The 23,473-nt window shown below is 41.9% G+C and overlaps 3 protein-coding genes across 4 annotated transcripts in view; all 3 read right to left on the reverse strand.

Annotated features, from left to right (window-relative positions):
• Positions 1–9,069: 9,069 nt before the first annotated feature.
• Positions 9,070–10,751, reverse strand: LOC134195762 (uncharacterized). Of its 2 annotated transcripts, XM_062664842.1 has the most exons (5): positions 10,621–10,751; positions 9,719–10,561; positions 9,534–9,649; positions 9,440–9,452; positions 9,070–9,369 (listed from the first exon to the last, which is right to left on the reverse strand). In XM_062664842.1, the coding sequence occupies exons 2-5, from the start codon at positions 10,353–10,355 to the stop codon at positions 9,260–9,262; spliced, it is 876 nt and encodes a 291-aa protein (XP_062520826.1). In that variant the 5' UTR covers positions 10,356–10,561; positions 10,621–10,751; the 3' UTR covers positions 9,070–9,259. The 2 variants fall into 2 exon arrangements, with proteins under 2 accessions (XP_062520826.1, XP_062520825.1); XM_062664841.1 differs by having other exon boundaries at positions 9,070–9,452.
• Positions 10,752–12,830: 2,079 nt separating this feature from the next.
• On the reverse strand, positions 12,831–19,232 carry LOC134195761 (nucleoporin NUP42-like). The gene is made up of 11 exons (XM_062664840.1): positions 19,085–19,232; positions 18,934–19,011; positions 18,838–18,881; positions 16,923–17,049; positions 16,748–16,868; positions 15,185–15,279; positions 14,390–14,466; positions 14,240–14,320; positions 13,500–13,644; positions 13,378–13,431; positions 12,831–13,146 (listed from the first exon to the last, which is right to left on the reverse strand). Exons 1-11 carry the CDS (start codon positions 19,185–19,187, stop codon positions 12,941–12,943), a joined length of 1,131 nt encoding a protein of 376 aa, XP_062520824.1. The 5' UTR covers positions 19,188–19,232; the 3' UTR covers positions 12,831–12,940.
• A 49-nt stretch (positions 19,233–19,281) lies between these two features.
• Positions 19,282–23,473, reverse strand: part of LOC134195760 (centrosomal protein of 63 kDa-like) — a 14,486-nt gene continuing 10,294 nt past the window's right edge. The window contains exons 20-23 of the mRNA XM_062664839.1: positions 20,774–20,898; positions 20,571–20,704; positions 19,761–19,960; positions 19,282–19,532 (exon numbers count right to left, since the gene is read on the reverse strand). Coding sequence (XP_062520823.1) covers positions 19,413–19,532; positions 19,761–19,960; positions 20,571–20,704; positions 20,774–20,898 — 579 coding nt within the window. The 3' untranslated portion in view covers positions 19,282–19,412. The remainder of the gene's footprint in view (positions 19,533–19,760; positions 19,961–20,570; positions 20,705–20,773; positions 20,899–23,473) is intronic.

Genomic DNA, 23,473 nt, shown 5'->3' on the forward strand with positions numbered 1-23,473 from the left:
TGCCGTCGCGCAGAAGGATTGAGTTGGACAATGTTTTAGATGCAGTTGGAACACAAATCCGATGCGACGAGCCACATCGACCGACACACTTACCAACGTCAAAATTCTATACATGCACAATAGTCGGGAAGAGAAATATTAGACTAATCACGTGTGCAAAAGCGACGGCTGGGGCATGCAGCATCCTCACCAAGATACGTTCGGTTTGAGATGAAGGGTTGACCTCTACGTATTCTTCGTAGTGAGATTTCTTGTAGCATTGCGCACTGCACGCGCATGACGTTATCACCTCAACACACTGAGCACCTTCACAAGTATAAAAAGAGCTCGAATCGTGATCACGCACAAAGTAGGTAAAAAAGGATCAGACCGTTGGGACCGTTGATTGTTGTGTTTCTCGTTGCTACTGCTTGACAGGATCGTGCAGCACCAGCGTATGAAGAGCAAGGAACGAGGCATCGGCCGACGTCGATGTCTTTTTGGTAACGAGAATGTTTAAAGAAAGTCTGTTTCATGGAATGTCGTCTACACAATTTACTCCCCTGGCATCTACATTCCAGATGGTCAACCAGACTGACCTGTTTCCAGCCGGTAACCAATACAGTCTTCTCTGTAGTCTTGGTAGGATAGCATGACTTGGGTGTTGTGTCGTAGTAGAGAGTTAGTTGGGTGTAATCGAAGGTCGAGTCGTCCTGTAGAGCGACGTTCAAATCTTCGTACTGGGCGATGTAGTCGAAGACCGGATCGCCTGTAGTGTAGGTTCTTTCATGGCAGGCGTAAAACAGAGATACTCTCCAGTCCTTGCCAATCGAATCCAGATCCTGCTGAAGTGATGCCCATAACCTTTGGTCCTGACCTGGTTGAGGATTCCAAATGTGGATCCAGTCGTTGGACGAGAGGCCACGTGTACATTTGACGCAGAATTTAAACTTAATGCGTGTGATGTCTCCGCAGTAAGGAGCGACGGGTGGGACCTTTATCGTGTGCGCATTCCACATGTCGATTGGATATAGACTGTCAAATTGCTTCTTCACATTGACATAGTTTTAAGAAGAGAAGAATCGAGAAACAAGTCGGTTGGGTGGGTGGGTTGAAGACCACTAAAATTGTCGATTCCGCCGTCTGTTTGAATTCTTATCGACTTCGAAGCACAAGAGCCATGACATCTCCCCACTCTGCTGAAAATAGGACGGTAGCCGCTGGCTGTAAACATGCATCATTGAAGTAAAACGTAATCACAGTTTATTACAAATCGTGTAAGAGTAGACTAACCAATGCCAACGTATTGAAAATGTGGGCTGACAGCGCAGCAAGACGAAGAAGATGCCAATCGGGCTGCAGTCATCACATGCAGGAATATCAACACGACGCCAAACGAATTCATGTCTCAACTCGCACAGAAGACCAAGCGCTCCAGACTGAGACCGTCTACAGTTCACGATGTCTTATTAGTCCGTATCTAGACATCATAAGTCGGGTACACGAAACTAGTTAACCGTAGATACCGGCAGAATGCCTCGACCCCCTACACAGTCACGTCATCGTTCCACTCAGTTGATCCTCTACTGTCTACTCACCCTAAACTTTGAAAATCTGCATTATCTCCGCTTCGTAATGATCTCGGTATCATTACAAATCGCTAAGTCTTGGCATTTCTGTTTATTAAACTATCTAAGCCCCTTCCACAAAGGAAACCGAAGCATAACGTTCTTTGCATATCAAAGACATAAAAAATACGGATACAACGGATGGAGCGATAGTCATCATCGAAAAAATCAAAAATACGGATACAACGGGTGGAGCAAAGGTCAGTATCAAAGAAATCTAAATCTAAAATACGAATGCAACGGGTGGGCCATGGTCATTATCCAATTATCTTGTAAGAACAATGGACCAGCAACTGAAAACATTTAGATTAAATGGCATCGCATGGTACAAATGAAGCAGCTCTTAGCTGCTCATGAACACACCTGGTCGACGAATCTCTAATTAGAACACACGCAAATGGGATTGATCCTAGACCCTCTGCTTTGAGTGACACATAGGGTGCATTTCTTTTACCTAATCCAGCTAATCCAGATTAGATGGCTTAGCTAATCCAGCTCATCCACACACGCACACACACACACACACACACACACACACACACACACACACACACTCAATCACCAAGTCATTGCTGTCTTCTTCTCGTAGATGTGGAGATACAAGCGAGAGATTCGAATATTGCACAGGTCATAACTGGGTATCCATGTGTCCTTGTCCCTATCATCTCCAAGAGAAACTCGTGGAAGGTAACAGACATTACAGCGTACACAACAACGGTATTCCTAACCGATAATATTAATAATAATGTACACATGTTAGGTCCTTTAATGACATATTGATAAGACGTGGTGGCCAGCTTAGTTAGGAGTGGAGCATACTGGGTAACATTTGAGTCTTCCGCCTACCCATACTATGTAATAGATTACCAGCGCATATTGTCTTGATAATTGTGTTTGCATAAAACCGTTCCTGCACATGCAGGTATTCTGCGATATGGAGACGGCTGGAGGAGGCTGGACTCTAGTCGCCAAGGTTTCTACGTGTAACATATGCAGAAGTATATTATAACGAGTGTCTATGTGTATTCATATGCACGGACAGGTAAAGGGTAACGACGTTCTGATGAACCGAGTAAACTCAGCCCAATGGCGAGACGAAAGGTTGATGGGAAACACCGCTAATCTTGTGGTATGACTAACACACACACACACACACACACACACACACACACACACACACACACACACACACACACACACACACACACACACACACACACACACACACACACACACACACACACACACAAGACACAGACAGACAGACAGACAGACAGACAGACAGACAGACAGACAGACAGACAGACAGACAATACACCTTGAAATAGCTAACCACAAATGTGAGATCTACAGCCTTACACCACTTTCGAGTCTGATAAGCTCGATCAGACCACTATTCCTATCAACTATGGTGGTTCAACAATTCTAGGCATCCCAATTGGAAAGGTTCAGTTTATACAAGAATACTGTGTTGAGACAGCAAAATCAGGAGACAACCTTTGCAAGCAGCTGACTGAGCTGGACGGTATTCAAAGTGCCATGCTATTACTAAGATTCTGTCACATTCCTCGAATTAATCACATAGCTCGTTCAGTGACACCAGAACTTCTCAAGGCAGCAGCTGATCTTCACGATCTTCAATCGAGGTCAACATTTACTACTTTGCTTGGTTGCAACTCAATAGATGACACTGTATGGCAACAAGCAACCCAACCAATCAAGTATGGTGGTTTTTGTATGTCATTGGTTCAATCAGTTGCTTCATCAGTCTTCCTGGCTTCGTGGGCTCCTTCTTTGAATGAATTGCCCATTCGTTTTCCAGATATATAACCTGAAATAGACAAAGTTGTCATGTCAACATCCTCTTTTAGCTGTGTAAGTCAGACACTAAATTCAATTGTACCACAATGTCAGTCCTTATTGGAGATGTTGTCTGAGTCAAAGAGGCTTCAACACAAGTTCTCAAAACAAAATGCTAAAATTGAAGCTACTTGCTTAACTGAGAATGCAACTTCACTTCGAGATGGCGCTAGACTTTGCTCTCTGCAAGGCAAAGGTGCAGGCTCTTGGTTGTCTACTATTCCAACTTCAGGGAAATTCACACTTGGACCCTCCGAATTTCGGTTGGCGGCTTACCTGAGACTTGGACTTCCCTTGCCTTTGTGTGATAAATTCAGACATGTGACTGTAGATGAGCAACTGGTGACTCAAGCGGATATCATCAGATTACATGCAACACAGGGAGCGGTCCTGTGTGGTCACCTGACTCGATCATGTCTGTGTGGTCAGAGTGTCTAAACAATCTCAAAATTCAACACAAAAAGAGCCAAAAGATAGATATGCTACATCTGATAGCTGTCCAGACATTGTTGTTTTTGATACTGGTATTGGTTCCAACGTAGAGTTAGATATAGCACTTGCTCATCGGTGGAATTCGGACATATTTCCAACGTCAGCCACTATGGAGGGAGCAGACGCTGCTAGAAGGGAAGACAGGAAGTTGGCTCGCTATGAGAAAAAAATCCTGGTGGGTTGTCTGTGAGAGTGGTTCCACTAGTCTTGGAACATTTTGGAAGATGGGGAAAGAAGGCAGAGACCTATTTAGATGACTTGTCAAAACAATCAAAGGATGACTTTGGAAAATCAAACAGGGCAGAGTTTAAAGACCAATTGGCGTCAAAGAATTGCCATTCAATTGCAATGTTGCAATGCCAATGTACTTCTGAAGAAAATCAGTAATGCCTTGTCGGGACAAGCCAAGTGCCGAGACTCGTAGATGTTCTATAGAAAAGGGATCACATAATCCCTTTTAACTAATTAGTAGTTAACTATATATTGTATTTAGTTGTTAGTTGTTTTCTCTTGCTTTTATTGTCATAGGACAAACGTAGTTAGCCATTTGCTATTGTATCCTAATTCAAATATGAAAAATATATGTATTGACAGACAGACAGACAGACAGACAGACAGACGATTTTCAGTGCAGCTGCAAAAGTGCAACGCACGGGTCATTCAGAAGAAATTGAATGTGTTGTGTGGTGGGTGTCAGATTCCCGAGTCACTCAGCACTCAATTCTTTTATCATTAGTGTACTTTTAGTTGTCTCTTTTGCCTCAGAAAATATGTATACACTTACCTATGAACACTATAAAGCATTTAGCTTTAGTCGAGTAGTTTCTGCTGTGATGTATGATAGTGTGATTGTAAGAAATAAATGATTCTTGACAGACAGACAGACAGACAGAAAGTGTGGAACCGAGCTTCTTGCCCATCATGTACAACTTCTACTGGAATCACAACCAGAGTGGATTGTGCTTAAAACTAATGTGGAAAATGCGTTCAACTCTCTGGATCGTCGTCAAATGTTGGCTGAGGTAGCTGCTTCATTTCCAGACCTATTCTACCACATAAGTCAAATGTATCTGATCAAGAATCCTCTTTTATTTCTACAACACACTAAAGTGGTCTTACTAGGTTCTCAGCAAGGTATTCATCAGGGAGACCCCGGGTCCAGTATTGTTTTCAATGACGATCCATCCTATCTTGACAAAGCTACAGTCAGAGAACCTTGGCGTACAAGTGTTAGCATATTTAGATGATGTCTTCATTGTGGAACCACCAAATCCAGTTCTTTCTGCTTTAGAAAGTCTCCGCAAACAATTTTCCTTGCTTCAGCTTCAGATTTCTGATTCAAAATGTGAAATTTATAGCCGCAACTCAGTATCAGATGATGTAAGAGCTGTGCCGACTACTATTCCAATCTCTCAGGATGGTACAATGACTTTGGGTATTCCAATTGGAAATCCTCGCTTTATAGAGAAGTCTATTTACGAGCCAGCGAATGCTGGAAATATTCTTTGCAACAAGCTAACCCAACTGGATGACATCCAAAGTGCTATGTTACTTCTCAGATTTTGTCATGTCCCAAGAATTAATCATCTAGTTCAATCAGTCTCTCCTAGTCTCTTCAAGATTGCAGCCAAACATCATGATCTCCAGACCAGGTCAACATTCACCAGCTTGTTGGGTTGTGATTCACTTGGTGATGCCGCTTGGCTCCAGGCTCAGTTACCAGTGAAGTACGGTGGATTCGGACTGACTGCTATTGAGGATATCGCTCAGTTTGCTTTTTTGGGTTCATGGGCCCGTTCACTCATTGAATTACCAATACGCTTTCCTAGTTTAGAGCCTTCAATCGTACAGATAATATCAGGTTTACAACCGATTAAACCAGGCTCTCTGTCTAATGCTATTCGCTCTGCTCTACCTGATGCTTATTCACTTCTAGACATCTCTGCTCAACCAGAAAGGCTCCAGCTTAAACTATCTGCAGAAAAGGCTAACCAAACAACTACAAAATTCTTAGAAAACACCACAACACTCAGAGATGCAGCTAGAGTTCGTTCTCTACAAGGCAAAGGAGCAGGCTCATGGATTTCTGCCATTCCCACTTCTGGAAAGTTTGCACTCAGCACCTGCGAGTATCGCTTGGTGGCTTTCTGGAGGTTGGGTTTACCTTTACCTTCCAATGACGAAATACAAGCTTGTGACTGGCAAACCAATTCATGATTCCAGCGGCTACCACCAAATCACTTGTAAAACTGGAGGTGGACCAGTCTGGACACACAATTCCATTATGTCTGTGTGGTCTGAGTGTTTGGTAAGCCTTCAAATACACCACAGGAAAGAACCAACAGGCAGGTATTCAACATCTGAAAGCCGTCCAGACATCTCTGTTTTAGACACCTTAGCCCACCCGTGGAGTTCGGACATATTCCCTCTATCTGCTACAATTGATGGAGCTGCGGCATCAAGACGAGAAGACAGAAAAAAGGCAAGATACAGAAAAGAAACATATCCAGGAGGTATGTCTGAACAGACGATTCCCCTAGTATTAGAACATTATGGGAGATGGGGGGGGGGGGGGGGGGGAAATGCAGAGAACTATCTAAACACCTTGTCAAAAAGATCAAGAGGTGACAAAGGCCGACAAAATGCAAGTAAATTCAAAGACTACTGGAGGAAGCGAATTGCTATCAAACTGCAGTAGTGCAATTAATGCTCGTGTGTTCCAGAAGAAGGCATCTGACATAAATAGCATTCTAGCATAAACAAGGACTTTATGTCCTTATAATCTTATAGAACTTGAAATCTGCATGGACTCGTAATTAGCCTTTATTTGCTATTGTACCATAGTTCATGTTTGAAAATATACTACCAGACAGACAGACAGACAGACAGACAGACAGACAGACAGACAGACAGACAGACAGACACAGACACACACACACACAGAGACACACACAGACACACACAGACACACACAGACACACACAGACACACACAGACACACACACACACACACACACACACACACACACACACACACACACACACACACACACACACACACAGCCAGAGCAAACACAAAACGTTAATTTTCCATCTTCATATAAAACGAAAACTCTTTGGGACTTGCGTACACTGCATTACAATTTCGTGATGTGATGATACGCAGCCTGACTGACGGCAGAAAACATCTGGCCTGGAAACATCCAGTCACATTCCGAAGCATTCAGTCAATCATGAAGGTGAGACAATCCCAATAGACTCAACACACACAGCATAACTGCCAACCCCTAGTCAAGGCGAGTACCTAGGAGGTTCGAGGGGATGACAACGAACCAATTAACCCACTTCTGTCAGAGATTAGCTCTTACCCTTGTCTATATTAAAATAATTTTTTTCATTTTAAATTAATTAAATTTAAAAGTTTGAAATTAAGATGTAAACTTTAAAATTAATTAAAAATTTAAAATCAAGACATAAAAATTAAGAATTAAAATATAAAAATTAATTTGAAATGCAAAAAATAAAAAATAAAAAATAAAAGTTAAAAATTAAAACCGAAAACTTGAAAACTTAAAAATTAATTTAAAATGTAAAATAAGAATAAAAACATAAAATTAAAAAATTAAAATTCAAAATCAAAACTTAAATCTTAAAAATTAAAACATAAAAATTAATTTAAAATGTAAACAATAAGACTTAAAAATTTAAATTTAAATTTAAAATTGTGACTTATCATCTACTGACCCCTATAAACTATGGCAACCTTGATAGACAATACATGCATAGAGCCTAGACAGTGGCGCCGACTTAGGTGACGCAATGGCAGGACAAGCTAATTTATGTCCGAAAGAATACTCTTTCTTTAAATTTTAAATGGTAAATTTCTTGATATGATGACGTCATAGCATACTGGGGTACAGTACGTACACGTGCGACCTGTAATTACACTACCATATTGCATGTGCGCTCCTGCTCTAGGCTCTAGATCTAGCACTTGCACGTGTTCTATATCCGATAGACTCTATATAGATCCAGATATTGTTTTAGAAAGCCTAGTATTTTCGCAAAAAAGAACGGTCACGTGCACCATACGTTTGTACATTACAGTAGTGTGTGTCCGTCGGACTCTCCCACGGATCACCAAGGTCTTTGCGTGCTTGACCAACACTACTCACAATCACCTCTATTTCATGCACTAGTCGCTACGGGCTGCATGGATGGGCAGAAACGGCACGCCATTGTAGAAGCTGGTTACACGAGACTATCACAATATGTGCCGTTCAGCTGAGCTGCAACAAGCGGCACGCCGTTGAGATCAGAAATGAACGGCAACGGAACATCGTTAACAGATGCCGCGCAGCAAAAGCGGCAAGTTCCAAATGTGAGCGACGAGCCGCTGAGGCTAGTGTTCTATCTCTGAACGCTGCCGCTGAACTCAGCACTCCAGATGTTGGATGGGCCACTTGCGTAGCCACAGCCGACGTAAAAATAGCTAATATATTTAATCACTTAAACAATATTTCCGAAAGTTCTCGCCAAAAGCTCGTTGGCGAAAGTCCCATTTCCAAAGTTGGTAGGCCATAGCCCATCTGCCCCCTTGGTTCAACAAGAAATCACGTGAGTAAGTTAATTAATCCGAGATATCCTTTGCTTTTGCGCGTTCACACTGTATAACTATTCGAGTCTCTATTTATTAAGTATACTACACTATACTTCGCCTCCGCAGAAGTAAAAGCAAAGCCAGATTAAACAACAAAAGCGCAAGGAGCATCGTTAGGCAATTAAATTAAGTAACACAACGCCTGGGGAGCCAGACAAAGGACGTCGTCATTGCATGTGTTGTGGAGCATCTCCAATAAAGATTTTAGCAACTCCATGCAGATATTGTCTTAGAAAGTCAAGCATTTTAGCGAAAAGAACGGTCACGTGCACCAGACGCTAATTGCATACCGTTAGTAGGGTGGGTGTCCGCGTCTCACGGATCACCAAGATTTCTGCGTCCTTCTTTACACCAACATGTCGACCACCTTAGATCAGACCCGGTGTAATCAAGTTCTAGACCGTATTACGTACTCAGACTCGTTCCGCGAGTATAAATTTGTGTCGCTCAATGAATCATTCTGACTTTTAATTTACGACCATGTTGTACAGAGCCACAAAAACGAGTCTAGATACAGTGTACACGCGTTACAACCAAATCACGTGACTTTGGGGCTAAATGTGAAACCAAGACCTTTACGGCCGTAAACTTAGCTTTTTTATAATGTCTTCACGAGTACAATAGAGTTCCTGATGTTGCCTCATCCATTTCTCAGAAGCATGGCGTCGACCCCAAGGACTCTAGCTGTGACAACCACATGATGTGACGCCATGGATTTTCTTGGTGGTCCCGTCGCGTAGAAGGATTGAGCTGGACAATATTTTAAATGCAGTTGGAACACAACTCTGCTGCGACGAGCCGCACTGACCGACACACTTACCGACGTCGAAATTCTATAAACATGCAGTCAAGAAAAGAAATATTAGACTAGACACGCGTGCAAAAGCGACGGCTGCGACATGCAGCACCCTCACCAAGATACGTTCGGTCTGAGATGAAGGGTTGCTCTCTACGTATTGCTCGTAGTGAGATTTCTTGTAGCACTGCGCACTGCACGCACATGATTTTATCACCTCAACACACTGAGCACCTTCACAAGTAAAAAGAGCCCGAATCAAGTCACATGATCACGCACAAAGTAGGTGTACAAGGATCAGACCGTTGGGACCGTTGATTGTCGTAGATGTGGTTTTTAGAGCTCGACAGGATCGTGCAGCACCAGCGTAGGAAGAGCAAGGACCGAGGCATCGGCCGACGTCGATGTCTTTTTGGTAAAGAGAATTTTTATAGAAAGTCTGTTTCATGGAATGTCGTCTACACAATCTACTCCCCTGGCATCCACATTCCAGATGGTCAACCAGACTGACCTGTTTCCAGCCGGTAAACAATTGAAAGGCTTCACTCTTCTCTGTAGTCTTGGTAGGATAGCATGACTTGGGTGTTGTGTCGTAGTAGAGAGTTAGTTGGGTGTAATCGAAGGTCGAGTCGTCCTGTAGAGCGACGTTCAACTCTCCGTACTGGGCGATGTAGTTGAAGACCGGATCGCCTGCAGTGTAGGTTCTTTCATGGCAGGCGTAAAACAGAGATACTCCCCAGTCCTTGCCAATCGAATCCAGAAAGTGCAGACGTGATCCCCATATCTGTTGGTCCTGACCTGGTCGAGGATTCCAAATGTGGATCCAGTCGTTCCACGAGGCGCCACCTGCACATCTGACGCAGAATTTAAACTTAATGCGTATGATGTCGCCGCAGTAAGGAGCGACGGGTGGGACCTTTATCGTGTGCGCATTCCACATGTCGATTGGATATAGACTGTCAAATTGCTACTTCACATTGAAATGGTTCGTAAGAAGAGAACATCCGAGAAACAAGTCGGTTGGGTGGGTGGGTTGAGGACCACTAAAATTGTCGATTCCGCCGTCTGTTTGAACTCTTATCGCGTTCGAAGTACAAGAGCCTTGACACCTCCCCACTCTGCTGAAAATAAGACGGTAGCCGCTGGCTGTAAACATGCATCATTGAAGTAAAACGCAATCACAGTTTATTACAAATCGGACTAACCAATGCCAACGAATTGATTATGTGGGCTGACAGCGCAGCAAGACGAAGATGCCAATCGGGCTGCAGTCATCACATGCAGGAATATCAACACGACGCCAAACGAAATCATATCTCAACCTGCACAGAAAACCAAGCGCTCCAGACTGAGACCGTCTACAGTTCACGATGTCTTATTAGTCCGTATCTAGACATCATAAGCCGGGTACACGAGACTAATTAACCGTAGATACCGGCAGAATGCCTCGACCCCCTACACAGTCACGTCATCGTTCCACTCAGTTGAACCTCTAGTGTCTACTCACCATAAACTCTGAAAATCTGCATTATCTCCGCTTCGTAATGATCTCGGTATCATTACAAATCGCTAAGTCTTGGCATTTCTGTTTATTAAACTATCTAAGCCCCTTCCACAAAGGAAACCGAAGGATAACGTTCTTGCATATCAAAGACATCTAAAATACGGATACAACGGATGGAGCGATAGTCATCATCGAAAAATACGGATACAACGGGTGGAGCAAAGGTCATTATCAAAGAAATCTAAATCTAAAATACGAATGCAACGGGTGGGCCATGGCCATTATCCAATTAACTTGTACTTACCACCAATGGACCAGCAACTGAAACCATTTAGATTAAATGGTATAGCATGGCACTGTACAAATGAAGCAGCTCTTAGCTGCTCATGAACACACACCTGATGGACGAATCTCTAATTAGAACACACGCAAATGGGATTGATCCTAGACCCCCTGCTTTGAGTGACACATAGAGTGCATTTCTTTTACTGAATCCAGCTAATCCAGATTAGATGGATTAGCTAATCCAGCTCATCCAGCTAATCCAGCGGATACGGATTAGCTGGATTAGGTAAAAGAAATGCACCCCTACTTAGACCTCCTGCTATCTTTAAAGCGGTCTTTATCCCCACACTTCTTGGGAAGTGATGAACAAGTATACAGTCATTTCCCCAGACCCTTCCTAGCCTCAACCTCCCAGACCTGTGCAGCCACAATTCAAGGTCCTCATCGCTGGAAGTGTAGTGGCAGAGAAGGTCTGGCTACGTGAGACTACCTTTGAGTTAGAGTGAACAAGCACTATAGTGCTACCCTCAGCTGCTAGCGTACAGAATAGTAGGTGAGCAGCTGTACAGAATAGTAGGTGTACAAGGACGCATATACGTAACGAGATACAAGGTCACGTGGACGTTAGAGACACCATATGTCAAGACATGTCCAATTAGCTAGACACTTTGTGTTGTGTTGTTAAAATAATTAACATAGCAACATATATCATGTGTGCGTTATTGAAACACGTAGAGGATTAGCGGCATCCACTCTTGTGACAATGTGCACATGCGCGGAGGCATAGGTTGTGAGTGGTTCGGCCAGCACTTTCACGCCTCAGGTAAATATATCTGTAAACTACAGCAAAACACCCTTTCTATCTAACAACCAGGCTGTCACCACAAAAACTGATGACACAACCGAGTTAGGTGTGGCTCATGCACTGTATACAAAGCCGTATATACGGCTCTGACTGTGCACGGCTCTATATATACGGCTCTGACTGTGCAGTTAGCCTCAATCTCCCAGACCTGTGTAGCACCGATTCAACAATTTTGAATCGGCGCTACTCGGGTCTGGGAGGCCAAGACTACTTAAGACCTGGGTTTGTAATCAAATGGTGTCAACCTGTTTGAATGAGGTCACGAATATCACAACTTCTACACAGTTAACAGAACATGTTCAGCTTCAAGACGTTGCATGCATGATCAAACGATGATGTGATGGTGCTCTACAAATATTGCATCATGCAGAGTATGACACAAACTCGGACGAAGCTTGACATGCATAACTTGTCTACATGAGGGTCAATCAAAAACCAGAATGGTCATGGATACTAATCAATAGAATAGACAAACAGTCAACAATTGTTGAAGCTAGACTCATGCCCAGCCTTCCTTCGCGCTAAGTTGCTACTAAATGTGTGCATAAGACCATGTGGGTTCACACATGTTGTTGGCCTAAGCACACCAACACACGTGAAACCACGTGCTTAGGCCAACAACACCTGTGACCACATGGTCCTATGCACACGTGACAGCTAGCGCATGTGTGGTGTAGCAACCTAGCGCGAGGGAGGACTGGGCACCAGTTGAAGTAATAATTACCTGAGACCCGGATATTCAGGCTAAGGGTATAGCAGTTACATTAGTTAGTTGTATTATGTCATGTTCGCCTATTGCGTGTGATGTGCCATGTGGTGACCAATAACTTCATATCATAGCAAAAATCTTAAAGAACAAAGTTGTCCAACACTAGCAAAGTTCTAGAGGTGGAGGACATTCGGGAACTTTGCCTAAAATAAATTTGTCCGCCTTAAACTGCAAGAGGTCTTCCTCGGATACTTTAGTACCTGAAAGTCTAACTTGATCTGAAGATGTTTGTTGTTGTGCTTGCACATTAGATGGCTGTGTTGATTGCTGTTGTTGTTGTTGTTGTTGTTGTTGTACTGAACTTACTCCTTAAAACAATATTATGGCAATTAATTGACGTGTGGATTCAAAGTCTGTAGTGTATGCACGTGTGTGCGTGCGTGTGTGTGCACCATGTGTGTGTGTGTGTGTGTGTGTGTGTGTGTGTGTGTGTGTGTGTGTGTGTGTGTATGCACACCTTGTGATGTCTGTCTGTCTGTCTGTCCGTCTGTCTGTCATCTATCCATCCATCCATCTGTATCACTTTGCATTCTGTTTACCTGGCTGACTCTGAGTTTGATTTTGCTGGTTTACAAAAATTCCCGGACCAACAACTAGACACAAATCAATAACAAAACATCCACAATCCCAATGTCCAAACGCATATAATATCGCACATTACTTGGACTCAAGATCGCCATAGAACTCTGTGGCTGTGACTCAACCCCCAATATTGACTGTTGTCGCTCCATTTGCCCACTAAGTATTCCTCCACCTTGCTGGTGCCGATTAGCCCACTGCCCCTGAGGTACACAACCACCACCAACCTACAGTCAACATTCACTCTAATCTCGTCATACGTCTAGTTCTTTGTTCAGACAGTCAACAATACAATACACTCAAACCTCCCTAATCCGGACACCTCTCTAGACTGGACACTTTTCCCAGTGCATATCAGGTCTTGGGACTCCAAGGCCAAGCACTTTGGCATGTAACTCCCCGTATAAACATTCAATTCTCAAGCCCGTCTTGAGTATCATGTGGCAGTGTGTAGAAGAACATGTACGTAACGTATGTAACTGTAGTACAAAGTACACATGTACAATAGTGTAGTACAAGTGTGTACTGTACACGATATTGTATGCAGACCAGACTGTATGACGTTCACTTTATACTAAAATAGTCTCGCACAGCCACCCTCTCCCCTCTTTAACTTCAAAGTCAAAAGTCAAAAAGGAGAAGAAGATGGCTGCACAAGACTAACACTAAAATGGTCTGGGATTCCAAGAATATAACACGCGTTAGCTATCTCTATCTTCTGGACATTTCTAGAATCCAGACACAGCGGCTGGTCCCATACTGTCCGGATTAGAGAGGTTTGAGTGTACATTTGACTGAATACCCTACACAGAATGACATTACTTGAGCTGCAAGGTTCCTGTCTGTCTTGATCCGATTTCGTTCTGTTCTGTTAGCATGTAAGAGCCTCATGAGATTGGCTTTCTGTCAGAGAGACAAATGATGTGAGAACTAACGGCTGGAAACAAAGAACGATGCATAAATGTCTCTAACGTATTCGGGCACTCGTTCTATGGTTTTCGCTTGGTACGCTTCCCATCGAATCTCTTCTTGACTAAATTCTTCGAAATCTTCAAGCACAAAGTGACCTTAGAATTCTCGCCCAACTGTTGTGTCAATGTTATAAACTTTTGAACTCGTTAATTAATGGAAGCAGTCACACAAATGAAACGATTTAATTAATACAATAACTCATATGTAATCTGTCCTTACAGGTTAACAGACAAACACACTTGGGGTCCTGTACCTTATTTCTTCAATCAAGTGCAGCGTTTACTCAGGGCAGCATTTATTCAAGGGTGGCGTTTATTCAAAGGTGGTGTATCTGCTTGTTTATTCAAGGGAGGCGTTTATTCAAAGGCAGCGTATATTCGTATGTACAGAATAGGCAAAGTCGTCGTATGAATTTTCCTTCAAACTCTGAGCTAGATCTATTGGAATTCATTGAAATGCGGTATTTATTCAAGAGTGGCATTTATCTTTTATCTGTACACTGGGGTGCGACATTCACATTTATATGTAGTGTAAGCTGCGGCGTATAAACAAAGAAATACGGTATACAAGTGACCATTCATGCTTTCCAGCTGTTCAATTATTATGTACATGTATGTGTTCACACATGTAGTTTGAAAAATAGATAAACTGATAAAATTAATAAAATAGAACACAAAAACATGCAGTAAACAGAATGATAATAGACGTGTAAGGAAGCAAGCAGTTAAACAGCAGATAACAACACGTGGTGGTGTATCATCGTAACACAGAACGACAACAATTTCTATAACTAACCTCCAATACACACATCACTTCCTCTGACTGAATATGAGGACAACTGCCAAATGTCGCTCCTTCCCCACTCGTCCATGTCACAGTGTATTGTATTCCTTTAACACACAGATGAGACATCAATATATAGTCTCTAACACACATACACACAAACAATTAAATAAATAAACAAATAAATATATCAATAGATAAACAAATAAAATTAAAATATCTAAATAAATAAATAAATAAATAAATACATAAATAAATAAATACATAAATAAAATAAATAAACAAATACATAAATAAATAAACAAACAATTAAAAAAATAAACAAATAAAGAAATAAATAAAAAATAAATAAATAAAAAATAAATAAACAAATAAATAAATAATAAACAAATAAATAAATAAATAAATAAATAAACAAATAAATAAAATAAATAAAAAGTAAATAAATAAATAATAAATAAATAAACAAATAAAGATAAATAAATAAATAAACAATAAAAAATAAAAAATAAATAAATAATAAATAAATAAACAAACAAATAAATAAACAAATAAATAATAAATAAACAAACAAACAAATAAATAATAAATAAATCAATAAATAATAAACAAATAAATAATAAATAGTAAACAAACAAATAAATAAATAATTAATAAATAAACAAACAAATAAATAAATAATAAACATACATACTTGCCGCATGTGCAGTGTAGGCCTGGAAACAGTCGACCACATTGTGGCAGGCTGTAGTGCTTTGGCACCGACGGACTACACTGATCGACACAATCAGGTGGCATCCACCATTCACTGGGATGTTTGTCGCCATTTTGGGGTTCCAGTGGAGAGCAGATGGTACCGGCATCATCCTGATAGGCTTGTGGAGATGGATGACATTACTATGATGTAGGATACCACCATCCCCACTGCAAGGAAGATCAAAGCCAATCGTCCAGACATCTGTCTCAGAAATAGGAAGACAAACACTTGTCTTCTTATTGATATCAGCTGTACTGCTGATGGCAACATTGGCAAGAAACATGCTGAGAAGTTGGCGAAGTACAGCGACTTGCGAGTGGAGATAAGCCACATGTGGCATTGTCGAATACTGGTGGTTCCGGTGGTCTTGGGAGCTTTGGGCACAGTGCATGCAGGTATTGCACGGTGGCTGGACATTATTCCAGGTCATCACAACCTGCAGCACTTACAGAAAACAGTGCTTCTGGGATCTACTCGGATCCTTCGTAAAGTCATGTCTTCTTTCTAGACAGCCGTGATGGTCTAAGTACTTCTGAAGCAGTGTTTGATTCCGGTACTTGTAATAGACTTTACAAACCAGACTGATCTGGTTGAGCACAACACACACACACACACACACACACACACACACACACACACACACACACACACACAAACAAATAAATAAATATTAAACAAATAAATAAATAAATAAGTAAATAATAAATAAACAAATAAATAAATAAATGATAAACATACATAAACAAACAATCATGTCAACCAAAATATTATTAAAATTGTAAATTAGCCAAATTGCAAGGATTAATAAAATTAACTACCTGATTTCTGCCATTGTTGGCTGATCTGCAGCTCTCTCTCGTACATCACTTCTACAAAGGGGATTCGGATCTCTCTGATGTCTCCAAGCGTTACCATCATTTTGTTGAAATCGTAGATCACCTTAATTAACTCATTCACAAACAACAGAATCTGAATTCCAGCTTTGCAGCACACCTTGATTGTGTTGTGGCTGTTGCCTATAGTTTGTGCTTCTGTTGTAGTCAGCGTATTGATTTCTTCCACTGGTGATTTGATTGCCTTGCTGATATCGATGACCATCAGATAGAGCAGCATACCGACCCTAAAAATGTACTACAACTTCATTTCTTTCATAGAACTTCATTTCTTTCATAGGAAGGGCTTAGATAACCTAATAAACTTAAATAAATAATTAATAAAAGAGAGCCAGGCGTGCTGCTGGCCCTTCAACTTCACACTTTCAAATGCCTCGTTTCCATATACCGACAGTTATGACAGACAAACAGCTGGAGTACATGTATACAAATGAAAAAACTGGAACGCAAGTACAGCAGGAATTCAACAGTACAGTGTTTTGTTGAATTTAGTGTTTTTGTGAGTCAAAAGGTTAACACATCATCAACTTTGGCTACGCCTTTTGGGGCGGGGCTAAAGCTGCACAATAAATAAGGACGCATGTTTGAAGGGGTTAGAAAAATCCCTGTGTTATATATATATATATATATATATATATATATATATATATAGTTGAAACATAAGTAAACTAAAGACTCTCTTGGTGTGCTATTTTAGACCACACCCTCTTAGTGCGCATTAGGCCGGACCACTTTTATTATGCTTCCTACGGGCCTGTCATTGGTCATCGTCATGCAAATTCGTAGGACTGAGGTAGTAGATGCTGAATGAATGACAACCAACAGTTACTATGATTCGACAACTGAGCAGCCCAATACTTCAAAATAAGCTTCGCTCAACGAATACTACAGCGATCCCAGACGGTTTGTCTTGCACGTCACGGATGGGCAAGCTTCTAGTGGAAACAGTTTAGGGGTCATCCATAATTGTCGACATTTACTCAAGCGTACAAAGCATACGCTAGGGGAAGGGGGTTAGAGTAGCTGTACGCTTTGGGGCAGAGTATAAATGTTGATGATCTCGTGGTCGAGAAGTGGATAAGAAGTGATACTGAAGTGAGGATATTGCATTTACACCTACGCATGTTGTACGTGTGTCTACAAAAAATGATGCAGATAGCGCGCTCTAGCTGTTTGCCAAACGTGCTTGAAGCGTGATGGCTTGGGATGGAACATACACTGCTGTACTGAGAGACTTGTGTTAGAGCCCTTGCGTGGTTCATAACACCAGCAAACAGATACCAGCACTTTGTAAACGCATTCGTCTTCACCACAAAATGCTGAAATCTGTTTGCTGGTGTTTTGTAAACTGTGCAAGGTCTCTGACACAAGCCTCTCGGTACAGCAGCGTATGTCCCATCCCACGCCATCACGCTTCAAACACATGCAGCAAACAGCTGTCTCTGACTCACAAGGCAGCTGTTGAGAAGGCACAACAGCAATGAAAGATCGCTATAGCACTGGCCAGAACGATGACCTGTGCGTTGCAATCTTTAAAAGAGCTTCTAGAAGGATAGAAAAACTGAAGCGCAAGGACATCACGTTGTGGTCCTGCAGTTTCAATATTGTTTATTGTAATAGGTACCAGGTAACAAAAATGGTAGCTTCACACGAGCAACATTTTTATGTACACTTAGGGGAGAGGAAAGGGTATGCAGAAAGAGTACGTTTTGTACGCTTCAGTAAATGTCGACAATTATATGGATGACCCCTTACAATACCATGTAAAAATTACACGTAAAAATTAATATAACACAAAAAAGATTACACAAACTGTTAAAGAATTATTTACAAAGTCTACCATTAATATAACTAATTAATTAATAATACATACATGACTTGCATACAATTAGTTATATAAATATATTATTAATAAATAATATACATTGATTAATTCTAATTAATTAATTTTACTATCTTTATTTATTAACTAATTCCTTTATTAATTGCTACTCTATAAACTTTGTGTTCCTCACTCCATCAGAATGTCTCTCGCTTCTATAAAAGCCACTTCTCTGCTCTACAAATACAGACAAATCAGTTCCCTTCATATCAAAAGGTTAGTACCGTACGTGTTCTGCCGTCAGGATGATAAAACTTGCACTTGTCACCATATCGACAATTTCCTTGTTGAAAGAACTTGCAGACATCTGTTTAGAGCAAATAATTAATTATTTAAAAATTGACGAAAAATATGTTTGGCGCGTATTCATTCATTCTCACCCCTGGCGTTAGGTCTGCCCTGTAAACCTCCTCTCGGATGTTCATTACGACATCTGTCACCGAAGCTGCAACGTCCTTCAAGAAAAAACTTACAAATTGTCATATCTGTAGTTACACTCCAAATTTTCTTTCATGTCAGCGAAAACCATTCCCGGATAATTTGTCCCGGATAATATGTCCCGGATAATTAACCCGTCTCTAATGATCTAACGATCCTTTATGCAAATTATATTTCATTGCAGAATAATGTCGTATACCGGTATATCGTAAATTAAACTCAACGAGTGTGTTTCATACAAGAGCGAGCAATGACTGTCATCTAGTGATTTTATTGGTTGAATTGATCTCCGTTGATGTCGACACTAGATTCAAATGCTGATATTCGGGCATCGAGGACTTTGTCGAGTTCATCGGTTTTAAATATTCCAGCCATATCAAGATCTTCGCTCTGCAACAACAAGCGGCAGTCGAAACCTTAAATCTGTGTGTGTGTGTGTGTGTGTGTGTGTGTGTGTGTGTGTGTGTGTGTGTGTGTGTGTGTGTGTGTGTGTGTGTGTGTGTGTGTGTCTGTCTGTCTGTCTATTAATCTACCTACTTCCATGTGTCCATCTAACTGCTAATCTCTCTGCTGTTTGAATGTTTCTGTTGATCTCAAATGTATACATGCTCTACATACCTTAAGACTCCAGTGACTCTCAGAACTCAATGGTGTAACACACAGGGAACTGTCAGACAAACTGCCCACCACGTAGCTGTGAGCTGACCCCGATACATTTAACTCAGGACCGTAGTCTTCAAGAGAAGATGGATGTGATAACACAACTGATTTTCGACTTGATGTCATTAAAGGAACAGCTTGGTGATCATCGGGTGAACCTAAAATAACAGTAAAGACAGACAAATGATACACATACTGATAGTTGGACAAACACACAGACTGTAAGTCTAACAAAGAGACAAACAGACATACAGACAAACAGACAGACAGACAGACAGACAGACAGACAGACAGGCAGGCAGACAGATAGACAGACAGACAGACAGACAGACAGACAGAGACACAAACAAAGAGATAGTCAGACAGACAGACAAAATAGACAGACAGACACACACACAGATTGTTAGTCTGATGGACAGGCAGAGAGACAAACAGACAAACAGACAGATAGACAAACAGACAGACAGACAAACAGACAGACAGACAGACAGACAGACAGACAGACAGACAGACAGACAGACACACACACACACACACACACACACAACACACAGACTGTTAGTCTGATGAAAAGGCAGAGAGACAGACAGACAAACAGACAGACAGGCAGAGACAGACAGACAAACAGACAGACAAAAAGACAGACAGACAGACAGACAGACAGACACAGACACATGCACAAACCCTAACTGACTCACGCATAAGTATATCAAACGATTGATTCAGGCATGCCTGAAACATACAACATATCTCTAATGTTGATCTCACTTTGAACGAGTATGGGACTCTCCTCTAGTAACAAATTGCCATTATCATGCTGTAGAACGTCTTCCAAGCCAAAGTGTCCATCACTCAACTCAACACCCACACCCACTTCTTCACCCGTCTCCTTCAACTCGAATCTAGAAACAACAGCAAGCGACCATCCATTACAAACACATCCTGGACTGTTGCTTTATTCTTTCCCATGCCTGTTGGTTTCCACACCGTGAAGAGCACGATCTGATATGATAACGGACTCACAGTGTTCTTGTTTGAGCTTCGACAAACTTGATTCCAACTCGTCAACTTTAGACTTCAAATGACTGTTTTCATCCTACAGATACAAAACATCAGTGTTGGTCACGTGGCCAGCAAAGTGCACACCACTGGTTCAATACTTTAAAATAAATTCGCTTGATTTACAAAATGCGTTTGCCTTATATGTCAATCGGTGTTTAATCCAAACTTTAGTAAACGTAAATCAAATTGTAAAGCAAAGTGCAGTGTATGTCACTGTAACACATTACAGCTACACAAGCAGTTGTTTGTGTCATCGACTGGTTCACAATTTGATAGTGTGAGTGCCAAACATAGAAACACACAAATTTATGACACTGCAGTTGTTTGTTTTTACGTCTGTCTGTACGTCAGCACACACCGTGGATATGGAATTCAATTAGATTGCAAGTCTATACACACATGTAGTACTAGTAGTAATCGACTGCTGTCGTTGTGTATATTGTCAGACAGTGAAGACAGTTGCCCGGGCTACTTTCCCTGTCCAACACCACATCTTCTCTATTCCTATTGCAAGGCTGCCACTCCTATTATTATTATTATTATTAGTAGTAGTAGTAGTAGTAGTAGTAGTAGTAGTAGTAGTAGTATTATGTCGTGCTCAACCAGATCAGTCTGATTTGTAAAGTCTATTACAAGTACCGGAATCAAACCCTGCTTCAGAAGTACTTAGACCATCACGGCTGTCTAGAAAGAAGACATGACTTTACGAAGGATCCGAGTAGATCCCAGAAGCACTGTTTTCTGTAAATGCTGCAGGTTGTGATGACCTGGAATAATGTCCAGCCACCGTGCAATACCTGCGTGCACTGTGCCCAAACCTCCCAAGACCACCGGAACCACCAGTGTTCGACAATGCCACATGCGGCTTATCTCCACTCGCAAGTCGCTGTACTTCGCCAACTTCTCAGCATGTTTCTTGCCAATGTTGCCATCAGCGGGACAGCTGATATCAATAAGAAGACAAGTGTTTGTCTTCCTATTTCTGAGACAGATGTCTGGACGATTGGCTTTGATCTTCCTTGCAGTGGGGATGGTGGTATCCCACATCATAGTAATGTCATCCATCTCCACAAGCCTATCAGGATGATGCCGGTACCATCTGCTCTCCACTGAAACCCCAAAATGGCGACGAACGTCCCAGTGAATGGTGGATGCCACCTGATTGTGTCGATCAGTGTAGTCCGTCGGTGCCAAAGCACTACAGCCTGCCACAATGTGGTCGACTGTTTCCAGGCCTACACTGCACATGCGGCAAGTAGGACTGACATCACGATGTAGAATCTTGCGCTCATAGTACCGAGTCCGAAGAGCTTGGTCTTGAGCAGCAACAACCAGTCCCTCAGTTGCAGCAGGAAGATTCGCTGCCTTTAGCCATCCGTAGGTCTCTTTCATGTCCACAGGCGGTTGCTCAGTGAGACAACGATACTGCCCGTGCATAGGCTTCCCGCTCCAGGACCGCACACGAAGAGAACTGCAACACGTACGGTAATGTCTCGCATCTGTTTCAGATGCTTGCTCGAAGCCACCTTCAACCGAGATGGATGCATTCCTGTGTAAGCTCTGCAACTTGTCGTCCGAAGCAAGACTCCTTCGCAGCTGTGCAGTAAACCGACAAGCCATGTGCTTGATCGAGTGTGAAGATTTTCCAGAGTCACACTCCCGTATCATCTGCATGAAAGGATCAGAACTGTCAGCAAGGTAACAGTTCAGCCTCACAATACAAGATTGATATGTCGACTCAATCTGTTGTAACCCCCTACCCCCATCCCTGCAAGGAGCGTATGTCGTTATGCCCCTCCATAATGGGCAAGTGGGGTCTTTACCCCCATCTGGGCGCCCACCAACCCGGCAGGTGAGCCCAGCGGGGTACATGTTTCCGTGTAGTCCATACGGCGATCAATGACTAGCCAATTCGATATAGATTGCAGGCATTACGGTGACCGCGTACTCGATACAGCACACCTAGTGGATATCAACGACCACCAGGAAAGCACCGGACGTCATCGTCAACAGACCGTTCGCCAGACCACAGAAACTCCCCAACGACTGAAACGAGTCATAGTCTCATGGATAAAGCTAGAGAAACATGAGAAAGAAAGACAGACAAGTTTCACAATTTACTGTCGTCACTGGGGTTTGAACCCCCAAACCATGGAGTGGTAGCCATTGTCGCTAACCACTAAGCCACGGCGGTGACTCAATAATAATAATAATTATTATTATTATTATTATTATGTATCTTACATAGAAGCGGCACTTCTCAGCCCTTAGAAATACATAGGATGCCCTATGCAAGTTTGCTAGTTCAAATTCCAATGGACTTGGAGATGCTGTAACAAATCTGCCGAGGCCTGTGGCTAACAGCATTCTGTTGAGTTGATTTATGAGTGGCTACTAGAACTTTATTATAGCACTTTGTGTGTAGTATGCATAGATGTTCTCCGGTCCCTTCTGGAACACCACCAGAAATAGATGTGTTATGTACATATCACCTTATAGTGACTGTTGACTGGACAAACTTTGATGCACTGATGTTATTCATTATAATTAGATGATGCCTTACCGTATTTTCACAATTAGTGCCCCATGTGGCACTATTGTTTCATAGC

The sequence above is a fragment of the Corticium candelabrum genome, chromosome 20, assembly GCF_963422355.1.
Source record: "Corticium candelabrum chromosome 20, ooCorCand1.1, whole genome shotgun sequence".
NCBI lineage: Eukaryota > Metazoa > Porifera > Homoscleromorpha > Homosclerophorida > Plakinidae > Corticium > Corticium candelabrum.